The sequence below is a fragment of the Camelus bactrianus genome, chromosome X (assembly GCF_048773025.1).
Source record: "Camelus bactrianus isolate YW-2024 breed Bactrian camel chromosome X, ASM4877302v1, whole genome shotgun sequence".
Lineage (NCBI taxonomy): Eukaryota > Metazoa > Chordata > Mammalia > Artiodactyla > Camelidae > Camelus > Camelus bactrianus.
In genome coordinates, this window is record NC_133575.1 from 84,887,884 (window position 1) to 84,900,959 (window position 13,076).

General features: G+C 50.9%; 2 protein-coding genes across 2 annotated transcripts in view; one reads left to right on the forward strand and one right to left on the reverse strand.

The window, feature by feature from the left end:
• Positions 1-11,427, reverse strand: part of CLDN2 (claudin 2) — a 30,839-nt gene extending 19,412 nt beyond the window's left edge. Inside the window, exons 1-2 of the mRNA XM_074359909.1 lie at positions 11,411-11,427; positions 9,878-9,962 (exon numbers count right to left, since the gene is read on the reverse strand). The gene's annotated coding sequence lies outside the window, so the exon portion shown is untranslated. The remainder of the gene's footprint in view (positions 1-9,877; positions 9,963-11,410) is intronic.
• On the forward strand, positions 1,856-8,161 carry RIPPLY1 (ripply transcriptional repressor 1). Its single transcript, XM_010946130.3, has 4 exons — positions 1,856-5,230; positions 6,109-6,184; positions 6,746-6,810; positions 7,366-8,161. The coding sequence occupies exons 1-4, from the start codon at positions 5,067-5,069 to the stop codon at positions 7,622-7,624; spliced, it is 564 nt and encodes a 187-aa protein (XP_010944432.2). The 5' UTR covers positions 1,856-5,066; the 3' UTR covers positions 7,625-8,161.
• Positions 11,428-13,076: the final 1,649 nt, after the last annotated feature.

A 13,076-nucleotide genomic window follows, 5' to 3' on the forward strand; every position in this document is an offset into this window, starting at 1 on the left:
AGTGTTCTCCATGATAAGCCCTCTATGGGGTGGGATTAAGACCTCCAAAGGCCCTGAACTGTGAAAAGATTCCAGGTGAAAGGCGTGGCCTGTTCATAGAGGGGAGGTCTCTACAGGGGAGCTGCTGAGGAGGGTGCGTGGGGGGCACTGGAGGCAGAAGACTGGAGAGGCAGGCTGGGCTTGGGCAGCAAAGGGCTTCAACTGCCACACAAAGGAGATTAGACATCTCCCATAGGCAACTGGGAATCACTGAAAGTGTTTAAATACAGGAGGGGCATACTCAGCCCTGTGGGGGTTTTGGGGTTTTTTGTTTGTTTGTTTTGTTTCTCTCAGTGCTGTGTTTTAGAAACATCACTGGGATGGCTGTGAGAAGGATGGACTGTTAAGGCCAAGTCAAGGATGGGGGAACCTATCTGGAAGCTGTTTCAGGCATCCAGGTGAGCGAGGACGGATGAAGCCAAAATGGAAGAAACAACCTGGAGAGGAGGGAACACAGAGGAGGCAAATGTGAGCGGTGGTGACTACTACAGTCAGCAGGGCTTGCTGGAGGAGGCTTCTCACTTGCGTAGCTGGGCCAGTGTGACGCTTGTTCCCGAGGCAGGTATGAGTTCAAGACGCCTGTCAGGAACGTTTCAGGCTGGAAATATAATTCTCAGTCTTTCATTCATTCAATCAACATGAATGGGACTGACATGGAGAAATTAACATTTTATCTTGCCAAGTAGGGACATTAAAGAAACGTTCCACCACTGCGAGCATTTCAAAAAAATAAAAAAAGAGAAAGAGAGAGACTATATATATTTTGACACCAAAAAAAACCAAAACAAAACAGAAGGGCATCATGTCATAATAAAGGACACTTTTTTATAATGGAAGATATTTGGGGGGGTGGTATAGCTCAGTGGTAGAGTACACGCTTAGCATGCACAAACTCCTGGGTTCAATCCCTAGGACCACCATTAATGCATATATACATATATATAAACTTCAGTTTTGGTGCTTTTCCCATTTGGCGGTGACCCATTGAAAACATTACTGTGTATCAGCCTGACTTGTGGACTGTAATTGAGAACCAGCAATTTGAGGAGTGGGCAGAGGAAGGGAGGTCAGCAAAAGATACCCAGAAGAATGGTTCCAAAAGTAGGAGGAAAGCCAGGAGAGAGTGACCAAGAGAGGAAGGAGAATTTTAGAAATAAGGACTTGCCCAACAGTGCCTTTGGCTATGCAGAGTTCAAAGAGATCACGGAACTTGGCAATTAGGAGGTCACTGGTGACCTTTGGTAGCGCCCTTTCATGAGGAGGACGGGGCTGCGGCCAAACTGCACTAAGCTGAGGCACGAACAGGCAGTTGGGAAAACTCTACACTCTACTTTCAACAAATCTCCAGGTGAAGGAAAGATAGGAGAGAGGGAAGGAGGGAGGGGAGGGGAGAGAAAGAGATTGAGAGCGAGACAGAGAGCTAGCAAGTTCGGGGAGCAAAAGAACATGTCTCGGGAAGTAGGGGCCCTGTTCTGGGGGATGACAGAGAAGGCATTTTATGATCCGAAGGGAAAGAGAGGGTAGAAAGAAGCTGAAGTTTCCTGAAGAGAAGGACCATAATGTCTGGAGGAAGGGCACAGAGGAGGAAGGTGGATGAGGCCAAGGCCCAGGTGAACAGATTAGCCTTTAACGAGAGGGGCACCTTGTCCCCTGAGAAGGGAGGGCTGGAGGGGAAGGAAGTTGGAGAGGCAGGCCAGTTTGGGGGGGTGGGGCAGGGCACTGAGGTAATTCACGCTTGAAAGCCTCTGTTTTCTCAGGGAAGTGAGAGGAGAGGTTGTTCTGTGTGCAAGCGGGGAGAGGGCTAGAGGGAGGGGCAGGTACATGGGAGGGAGCTGAAGGAAGTTTGGAACGTGGCCCAGGGAAGTGTGGAGGCTGGGGCTGGGGAGTCTACAAGGGAACGTGCCCAAGGGTGGCAGAGGGGTACCAGGCACAGCTGAGGTTGATGGAATCTGTCTTCCCCTGTGCAGGTCTTGTCTCCCTCCCTGGGCTGTAAGCACCTTGAGGCACTGTCTGCTCCTCTTTCTAGTCCATTCTCTCGCCTGGCAATGTCCCGCAGGGTCTGGCCATTGGAGGCACCAAGTCCTCTCAGAGTGCTCTGCCAAAGCAACAACTGACAAAACCCAGAAGCACTACAGGGCTGTTAGGGAAAACAGAGGTAGGACCATAATTGCCCTGACAGGAAGTTCTTCATTTTGGTTGTTCCAGACCTTTCTTGTCGCCTTGCTGGCCACCTCACTCCTGTTCTGTGCTGAGTGCAAAGGAAGACAGCCAGGCGCCCACTTGGGCCCAGCAATCCTTGTAGGCCTGAAATCCTGGGAGTGGCCAACAAGAGGGCCCAGTGGCTTCATCTTCCACAAGCTGAACGAGGTTGGGGCAATTCTCAGGAGGAAGCAAGACAGAGCAATTGTGCAGAGAGAACAAAGATCCATTATGATAGGCCTGAAGGCTATCTGGGCTCCGCGAGAGGAAGCTGGGAGCTGACATGAGGGAACCCCCGAGGCCTGTGGCTCCGGACAGCCCCAGTTGTGAAAGATTGTGGCTGGAAGAACACAAGTTCAGCGTTGGCTGGGCATGAGCCCCAGGCTCAGGACGAGTATCTCCCTCTTCTGCCTTTCTTTCCTCCCTCCTGCCTATTTTCAGAGTCCATGGCCGCCTAGAGGTCAAAAAGATCCCCGGGTGTGACTACAGGGCTGCTTCTTTCTCCTTCGCATGCCACCTCCTTCCAGATCAGTCTCACCCCTCATCGGAGCCAGAGACACAGTGCAAAAAAAATTCTCAGTTCCCGAAGGTAAATTTAGCAAGAACCCTCAGAGAGTTGTAGAAACTCAGGTTCCCCAGTAGTCCTCCTCACCAACCACCGCCCCCACCAAGATTTTCCTCTCCAGGATCCAGGATCCAGGATCCGGCCTGCACTTACACAACTCAGGGACAGAGAGGCTCAGCCCAGTCTGAGGAGGCTCATTTCACAGCATATAATAAACCTCTGTGTATTGAGGGCCAGTGCCAGGCCTTTGGGTTAGGGGGTGGCTGGGCTGTTGCAAAGTTTTCCCTTGACTGAGGCAAAATGTATCTCCCTGTAGCTTCTACCCCTGGGCCTCAGCCCTACCCTTTGGAGTCACACAGAACAAGTGCAATCTCACTGCAGTCTCATCCTCAGATATTTGAAAATGGCTGTCATTTCCACAAGAGTTTTGTCTCCTCTGTGGATAAGCATTTCTTTCTTTTTCTTTTTATGGGTCTTAACTTTTTACCACCAGGGCTTGTGGAACTTTGTAGAAAAATTCAGAAAAGCCTAAAGAAGGAAGTTAAAAATCTCCTACAGTCTTACTGCCAGAACCGATCACTGTAACATTTTCCTTTCGTCTAACCAGTCAAGTCTGTTTTTTCTGCATACTGTATATTCTACACCTTTTTTTCCTGACCAAAATAGGATCAACCTCCAAGTTATAGTGCACAGGCTTCTTTTTCTTTTTTTTTTTTTTCACGCTTCAATATATTACCTTTTCCCCTAGTCTTCTACCAAGCCAATTTTAATATGAAATTGTAGAACCGTTCAATGATTTATTTAGCCAGCGTTCTGAAGTGAGACATTTGGGTTGTTTCCAATTTTCCTTTCCTACAAAGAACTCAGAGGAGGTGGAATTTGAAGTGGGGTGTAGGTAGGCGGTAGGTGAATAGACAAAAGAAGTCCTTGAATCCAGTTATTCACACTGTTCTAGCATCTGATCTTTTAACCTTTCTGCGTTGATAATCATGCTTCCTGGAACATGATTGTGAATGCCTGCTTAGGATTCGGCTGCAAGGACTTACCCTAATTAATAACTGGTTTCCTATGATTGGACATTGAGGTGGTTTCTAATTTTTGACGATTACACACTTGGCTGTGATGAATATCCAAGAAGCTAAATAAATCTGTGCTGGTACTCAACACAGAGGTCAAGAGGCATATTTTCAGGACCTCTAAAGCATAAGGAACTTGCCAGTAGTTGTAACTGGAAGCCTTTTGGCAAAGGACCCGAAGACTGGCTGAGGCCGAGGACTGTGCCTCAGCCACTGAGCTCGTCCGCGGTCAGTGCGCATCGGCCCAGCCCCGTCACAGTGTGCAGGCTGACTGTGTCCCTTGGGACCACTGGGCTCGCATCCTCCTCTCACACGTGAGGGAACCGAGGCCCTGGGGCCAGAGATGGTCCTGCGGTGCCTTCGCAGCTGGGCCAGGCTCTGCCTCCCCCCCGGCACCCTGGATCCCAGACTGGAAACTGAGCTCTGAGATCTGGCATCGTACCCGGAAACCCTGGAAATGATGCCTGGGTTCCTTTACCGGACCCCTTCCTGCTGAGGCTGGAGAGGAGATTCAGGCCCTTCTGCAAACGAACTGACCAGTAAAGGGGAGGGTGTGGAAAGAAGACCTGAGGTTCACCCCACAGGCAACTGGACGTGCCCCACCCAGAACCTCCTTTTTCTCTCCTCTAACGCGGGTGGTATCCTCATGGCAGTCACCTTGTATCAGGTCCACCTGGCAAATCTCTTTGAGGTTGGAGCTGAAATAACCTGCGAATCCCTCACTCGCCTTAGCCGAGTCAGCTGTCCTTTCTCGCTGGGACCGGCTTTTGCTAAGGGCCAGTCTACTCAGCCCTCTGTGCCTGATAACTTGATGCAGTTTCCAGCCAGCTTCCCTCCTTCCCCCTGTCTGGTGCTGCCACTGCCTTGGGGAATTCGCACAAATGGTGTGTGATTTGCCCCTTTTGTGTTTTCCTTTCTGACTTGGAGGTAAAGAAAACCCCTCACCCCCCACTGACTCTCTGTTTATTCAACTGGGAGAGATTTCACACCCAGGAACACAGCTCTCTCCCCTGAGCCCTTTTCCTAAATCTCCATCCCCCAACCCCCTGCCCCAGGTATCCCATTCCTGCTCTTCCCTGAATAATTTATTAGTCCAGGCAGGCCTTAAAAAGGGTCTCCCAGGAAAGGCCAAAAGAGTGCGGGCGGTTCTGAGAAGTAGGAGCCCCCACATTCTGCTTGGCCGTGACATGCACACACTAAGGATGGACCCCACTGCTCCCGTGGCCGCTGCCACCCCAGCCCCGACCCTGGCCGCGGCTCCAGCCCCAGTGCAGGACCCCCTGGCACTCCTCGGCCTGGGAAGCCCATCGCCCCTTCTCTCCTCTGGGCAAGAAGTAGATGGGAGTGAAAGGTAAGTGGAACTTGGCCTTTGGCAACTTGAACTCAGGCTTAGTGGGGTTCCTGGGGGGGCAAAGGGAAATGAGATGTCCGGGGCACCCCTGTTCTCTGTGAAGGGAAAAGGCAAAGGCCTTGTAGACCTCAGGGTGTCCCCTCCACCCCTCGGACTGGGATATCTCAAACGACTTTTCACCTCGCTAATCCCTCTGGCTAGCAGGAGGGGACTTGGGGACAGTGGTCTCCACCAAAGTTGACTTGTGGGCCAAGTTGTCCAGTCCCCAGTGGGGCTGAGGGAAGATTGCCACAAAACCTGGGTTGAATGTTACCTAGACTGCAGAGCAGGGAAAGAGTGCCAAAGTCCCAGGAGGCCTGTGACTGGGAGACTGTCTTTCCTGACCACACCATAAGATTTTCATTTGCTTTTTTCCTACCTCTGGAAGTCTAGTGGGGAAGCAGTGAACCTAGGAATATTTCTGGCCCCTCTCCCCAGCCCAGGAAGAGGGTAGAACTGTGAGCTCTACTTCTTGGAGAGATATTTTCCACCTGACCCTCTTTTGTGTAACAGTCAACAAACATTTACTGAAACACCTACTGTGTACCAGGCATTAAGCTAGGTGTTGGGGATTTAGATATGATGGAACATCAATCTACCCTTAAGAAGCTCTAAGACAAGTAAACAGACAATCACCAAAGAGTGTGATAACACTGTTGAAGTGGAGACGGGGGAGAGGCATCTGTCCTGACCTGGCCTCAGGGTCCTTAGGAAAGAAAGGCTTCCTGGGGGAGGTGGAATCTGAGCCAAGTTTTTTGCTGGCCTCCTTTGTTATCTCAGGGAGCCCGCGTTCCAGTCTCTTCTTTTCTCCACCAACTGATCTCTCCTCTCTGTCCTAGAGGAGCTTGTCTTTGGAGGCCCTGGCTGACCTCTACAAACGACCTCCCAAGGCAGGTGAGGAAATCGGTGGGTTTGGTGAGGTTGAGCCCTTGTTCGATGTGTTCGCGCGCGCACACAGCTGAGTGCATTCACGCTGACCGGGCCCCTTCCCAGAGAGCCCCTGACTTCCATCCAGGTCTGCCCACCCAAGAAAGCCCCATTCCCAGCCTCACCCACATGTGATTCCCACAACAGCTCTAGGAGTAAGGCAGAGATGAGGTTTCTGGGGCAACTGGGAAGATGAAGAGACTGAGGCTCAGAGTGGGGGAGGGATGCAGGCACCCAGCCCCAGGGCTCTTTCTCCACCCCCACCCACCCCTGCATATTTGCTGCTCCGGTAGAACTGTGTCCCCTGGATGGTCTCCAAACAGGTGTTAGAACAGGGACAGGAGAGCAAACAACACCCCAGACTCTGTCCACTTGTTTTTCAACCAGAACCAGGACAGACCACCTTGTTGAGGAGGCGGGGGCTGGACCCCAGAGATGTCTAAGGTCTCTTCCACATCATCTTACCTACAGTTTCCTGGCCCCTGATATGGGAGAGGCAGTGATCTGGCCATGTACTTTGGGCCACATGCTAGCTTTTGCTTTGGACAGGCCACTGGTGGGGCAACAGGTGCCAAGGTCACCAAGGCTGACTCCGAGTTCCATCACCCCGTCAGGTAAGCTTCTGGCACCAAGCTAAGAATTTGACGTAGCTCCATTAGCTCTTTAATTTCTCACAACAGCCATGTGAAGCAGGAGGAGGGAGGCACTGCTATGATCACTATTTCATAGACCAGGAAAATAAAGCTCAAAGAAATTAAGGGACTTGGCCAAGGTTGCCTCCCCAGAGTCACTGGCAATGACCCTAAGAATGAGCCCCTATGGGAGGGATCAGTGAAGAAAACCTTAGTCAGAGATGGAGGACACAGGGCTAGAGAATTCTTGGCTGGAGGCTTTCTGAGGTAGTGGGGCAGGATGTGTGTCAGGATGGATACATGCTGGGGATGGGGCTCTCCACAGCTCTAGGCCCACCAGACATCACTTTCCTGCCTGCAGCCATTCTGTAGCAATCCCAAAAGTTCTGTTACAAAGCTCTCTTTCTTCCTTTCCCTCTCCCCTCATTACTGCAGGTAGATGGAGTTTAGGGGCTGGCTTCCTTCTTGGCCCTATGGACCCTTCTGCACATATGAGCCCTGTCTAAGTTAGGGGCCATGTTTCTTTTCCGTCCACAGGCTCTTCTGGCCTAAATCCCGCTCCTTTGACTACCTGTACAGTGATGGGGAGATTTTACTACAGAACTTCCCTGTTCAGGCGACCATCAACCTCTATGAGGACCCAGACAGTGAAAAAGAGGAAGAAGAGGAGGAAGAGGAGGACAAAGAAGATGAGGCAGATGAAAAGGGGCCAGAAGGGGGTGTGAAGGTACCAGGGTCAGCTCCACAGATGGCCACGGCTCCTCCTCCTTTCCTGCCCCAGACCTGTCCCATCTGAGCCGGTGAGAGTCTGACTGGGGTTCAGCATGCCTAGCAAGGCTCCAGGGCATCAATTAGCCAGGAATCTCCAGGCACGGGTCTCTGGATTGAAAGTTGGGTCCCCAGGTCACGAGCTCACCTGGGCTATACCCAACTGGCCTGTGAGCCCGGGGCCTCCAGCATCTCATTGGGTTGCTGTTATGTTGACAGTGAGAGGGTCCTAGGAACTCTAGGGGAAGGAAGACTTGCTTTATGAAGCCCCCAGGAAGCAGATCAAGACAGGGCATGTGCATGAGGAGGGGAACTGTCACTCCTCAGGGCTCTTTGACTCCCCAGCCTTGCAGGTGGTCACCCAGTCCTGTCTCCCAGTGGAATGCCTGACTTTTGGCTTCACCTCCAGGGATACAATACCAACACCTGACCCAGGCACAGCTGGGGTGCCTTTCTGATGGACCTGGCAGGAAGGGAAGGGGCCATCTAGAGAATCAGCTTTCTTTGGGGACCTCCCCCTTCTTGCCTGTTATCTACTGGGGTCTGTGTGTTGGCATGAGATGAATCAGGAGAAAAATAAACTAGATGATGTTTACCTTTTTCCTGGAACTGTACTGATTTCTTAACTGAACTCTGCCCATGTTGTGAACCCACAGGCAGAGGGTCAGAGACCAGCTCAAGGCCAATTTACTGCTCTGAGGTCGGTTCACAGATCTTTCTCCATGGGACTGTACAACTGGAGGCCCAACGGAGGGCCAGGCTCTCTTGGTCAACGTGTGAAATCAGGCTTGATTAAAACTGAAAGACAGCTTGGAAAGGGAACAAAAAGGCCCCCAGAGGGCAGCTTAAAAGTTGGAAGTAGGGCTGGGAGTGGGGGAAGGTGAGAGGTGCAGCGTCAGTCGAGCCTTGGAGATGAGTGTGTGTATGTGGGGAGGGAGCTTGGGAGGCTACCATTCCTGTCAAGTTTATCTTGTCAGTTCCCTTTGTCTCTGCTGCAGCTCAGGCCCTCAGCTACCCCTGTCCCAATCACTCTCCACCTCATTTTCTTGCCTCCATCCGGCATGTTCCCTTTCAATTCCTCCTCCACATTGGCCACCAGATCACACCATGTTGTGCCCCTGCTCAAAGCCCTGCTGTGGTTCTTCATTGCCTCATCAACAGTTGGACTTTTTTTTGTTTTAATCACAGGTCCGCTTGAGAAGCTATAGCTTCTCTACTCATCCATTCACAAACCAAGTGCTCAACTTGATATGCAAGGCCTGGTTCCAATTGCCTGGTTCTCGCCTGTCTCTTCAGATTCATCTCTCAACAGCTGAAGCCAATGCTGTGTGTCCTTGAATGTTTCACGCTTTCTAATGTTTCTGTGGCTTTAATCCTCTGTCCAGAATGCTTTTCCACTTTTGTATGTCTGATAAACTCCCAGGCATCCAATAGGATTAGCTCAGCCACCTCTCCTGTGAGAAGGCTCCCCAGACCCAAAAGCCCAGGCTGGGCGCCCCAATACATTCAGTACCTCCTCGACCATAGCACCTGTCGGTCTTCCTGGACAGCCAGATGGGGCTGTGTTTGATATCTCCGTGTGGCTTCTTTGCACAGCACCCTGCCTGGCACAAGGGAGGGGCTCAGGAATTGCTGAAGGAAAGAGATTAGCAGGTCTTCCAAAAGCAGTTCTTGGTAGAACCACCTCTGTCCCCTCACTTCCTGGCTTCCCACATCCTTGCTGAGCTACAGACAGGAGGGGGTAACATGATCTGATTCAGGAGTAAAATGCTGGCCATCTTTCTCTCCTCTCTCAATATAAGATAGTTCTGAGCCCTGGCTGGGACTTCCTTGAATGGAACACAGCCTTGAGCAGACCGCCAAAATCACCCACTGGTGCCATATATTGGTCAAAATTTAACTTTTTTCCTTAATTAAGGATGCCAGGCAGTTGACCTTTGGTCACTTTAATTCCTGTCATCCATTCTGTTTCTGCTTGTATGTTAAGTGGAATTTACCAGGTGCTAGCTGTATGACCTTGGGCAAGTTACTTATCCACTCTGAGCCTCAGTCTCCTCATCTGTAAATCGGAGAAAGTAATGATACTCCCTCTCGGGGTTGTTGTAAGGACTCAGTGAGCTAATATGTAAAATACTTAGCACAATTCCTGGCACATAGTAAAAGCACACAATCAGTGGTAGTGTTGACAGAAATCATATTTGTAGTAGTGGTTATTATGAATTTTATAGCAGAAATGAGCTAACAGACTAGAGTCAGCTAATGACTAGTTTATTCAACTCACCACGGATTTGTCAGTCATCTCCACCTGATCTCTGGCACCATCTGATAGTTTACCAGTCAAAGCACCTTTGCAGTGTTTGTCCCTCCTTAAATAAACAAGTAAAGAAACAGAGGTCAAATGTGGCTTTCAGGCTCACTTTCACAAGTTTCCGGTCCTTTTTTCCCAGGAGAGAGGTTTCAAAACTTATTTTTCTGTGTGCTTTAGCAGGAACACCTTTCTTCTGAATTGAATGCAGAAGCTCAACAAACCAAATAAAGATGGATCTGCCCTGGTGGGAACCACAATGGGAAATGCAGGATTTCTACTTTGGTGTCTCCTCTCTTGTAAATGAATCCTCTCCACCCTCTTTCTGGGAGGCACCTTCAGAGATCCCTAGATTGTGGGGAAGATTATTTGAAAACCACTATCCCAAGGGTTAAACAAAGATTGATTTGAAGTCGAAGGGTGATTAGTATTTTAACATGTTCAGTGTTCCGTTTAAAATCCTTGTTTTGGGTCCTAAGCTCCCAGCATTTCATAGCACAAAAATTGCTCGAGTCTTTGTACCGTAGGTAGTAGGGGTTTAAAATCCCTGGAATCCCAATATCCTTGGTTTTAGGGTATTATATAGCATAGAATTACAAATCCCTAAATCCCCAGTGGCTTAAAAACCCTAAAACCTTTGGAGCAGTAATTCTTAACTCAGAACGAGCTCCTCTCACATCCCCCTACCTCCCTCTTACTGCGCATGTGCAGTTGGTCAGTGGCAGCCATTTTGTGTCACTTCCCTCCCCGGCCCCTGCCCTGACATGGCTTCCAGTCCTCGTCCCACACATGGTTGCTAAGTGATTGGAGTTCACTGTTCTGACTAATCAGAGCCCAGTGTGAGTTACTTTGTTATGGGCGTACCCAGTACTTGTAGCAACTTCAAATCTGGCACACAAACTCAGGGGCAAAAATCTGCAAAACTCCACGTCCTTCCTCTGGCTCCACACCAGCTGGCCCCTCCTCGTGCTCCCTGCGTCCTTACCCCCACACTGATGCCTCCCGTTTCCCTCACAACCGTAACAACACAGAGAGGGCACATCGGTTGAGTGTGAGGCTTCATTTGAAAGCTGGACCTTGAAGGATGAGCTCAGGTAGAGATGGAGAGAGAAGCAGTCCCAGAAAGAAGTGGCAGTGTGAATTCCTTCATTAAACAAATTTTTATTAAGCACCTGCTCTGTGCCGGGCATTAACATTGTAATGATTAAGAGCATGGGCTTTGGAGGCAGATGTACCTGGGTTCCAATCCCATATCTGCCACTGCTGATTCTATCAATCCACTCCCTTCCGGTGTCAAGGTCAGCCCTCTGCTCTCAGCCCTCTACCTACCATCTCTGTCGTCCTTTATTGTATCACAGACAGACAGACAGACAGACAGACACACACACACACACACACACACACACGCTCGTTGAAAGAGTTGCCTATTTGCTCCTCAGTCTCTGGGCAAGGAAAGCCCCCTCCCCCACCCCAGTGAGTGTTACCAATCCCCCTCTCCCCCAACTGTACCTGTGTGTTGTCTACTGGGCATTTTGTCTCCTCTCCGCCCCTGGCCCCTGTTGTAAAATGGTGGCCAGTCCTCCTCCCAGTCCAAGCTGTTAGGTGGCCTGAGTTCACTGTTTGGACCTGTCGGGGGCCTGGTGTCGGTTACTAGGTCTTTGGTTTACTCCCCAGCTCGCGAGGCTTGTAGCAACCTCTACGCAAGCACATAAACCCAGGTAGAAAACCTGGCCAAGAGGGAGTCCTCAGGAAGCGGTAGCAGCGCACTCAGCCAGGCACTTGCTACTCAGGTTACATCCACGAGCTCCTCTGGTACTGTGATCGCAGCCATCCTCGGGGAGAGACACAGTTATTATGCCCATTTATGAATGAGGAAAACAAAGAGTTAGGAAGGCTTTTGTCCCTGGGTTTGTGTGCTGGTCTGGAGGTTGCTATGAGCCTGCCCAGCCGGGGGTAAGACTCAGTTACCAAGACCAGGCCCCGGACAGGTCAGAACCCTGAGCACAGGCCACTTATTTTACAACGGGAGACTGAGGCGTGGAGACAAAGTCCCCACCGGATAACCACACAGGCACAGTTGGGGGGGTGGGGGGGTAGGAGGTGGTAACACCCACTGAGCTGAACGAGGGGGACTTTCCTGTCCAGAAGGGTCAAGGCAGCAGGGTGGCTGGGAGGGTGACAGTTACAACAGCTGACAGTGTTTGAGTCCTGACTACAGACTGGGTGCATGGCTACAAACCTTGCCTGGATTAACTGCTTTAGTATGACAACCCTGAGGGACAGGTAAAACTAGGGAAACTAAAGCTTAGAGTGTTTTTTTTTTAACTTGCTCTAAATTACCCAGCTGGTAATTCGTAGCGCCTTCTACCCACCAGGCACTTTACATGTATTGTTTAATCCTCACAACAAGCCTGAGACATAAGTAGTATTGTTATCCCCATTTTATAAATGAGCAAACTGAGGTTCAGAGAGGTGAAGGAATCAGCTCAAGGTCAGACAAAGAATCAATGGCTGAGCCAACATTTGAGAGGTGACAGCATTTGCCCCAGGTTACGCCAGTGATAAGTAGCAGGACTGGAATTCCTGTCTGTCTCATAGCAGAGCCCCAGGGCTTCCAGGAGGTGGAATCCACAGGGCTCGGTGAAGGATGAAATCTGTGGGATGGTGAGGGAGAAAAGGTTTCAGTTCCAGCTGGCTAGAGAGACCCCCCAGGCCAAGGAGAGCTCAGGACTGCTGAAGGGTGTCACAAGGGAGGGCCGTTTGGGGGCCTCCTGCCGGGCAGTGGCAACCTCTCACAGAGCCTGGGCTCTTTGGGGTCCTGGCCTAGCAGTGGCCAGGGGCCGATGAGGGACTTCTGTTCCCACCCCTCAGCGCTGTGCCGCCTCTGAGTGGACTAGCCCTGGCTGGGCAAGCTTCCTTCTGGCTGGACAGTCTGGACCCAGAGGGAGGAACTACCAATTATCCAACTCTCCTGAGATGCACCAGGCACTGAGCTCAGCACCACACACACTCTATCCCGAACAAGGCTCAGCAAACCCCAGGACTGGGGGGAGTGCTGTCCTCATGTTACAGATGGGAAACGGGCTCTGAGAGGTGAAGGCACAGTCAGGAAGTGGGGCAGCTGGGGGAGAGAGTCCCGGCTCTTAACCACTCGGCTCCTCCCACCCTCCACTCC

Excerpts from the sequence above, each read along its gene's own strand:
- RIPPLY1 (XM_010946130.3), top strand. The coding sequence starts at position 5,067 with ATGCACACACTAAGGATGGACCCCACTGCTCCCGTGGCCGCTGCCACC. Across the intron at positions 5,231-6,108 it reads GAAGTAGATGGGAGTGAAAG|AGGAGCTTGTCTTTGGAGGC; the intron begins GTAAGTGGAACT and ends TCTCTGTCCTAG. Across the intron at positions 6,185-6,745 it reads TGAGGAAATCGGTGGGTTTG|GCCACTGGTGGGGCAACAGG; the intron begins GTGAGGTTGAGC and ends TGCTTTGGACAG.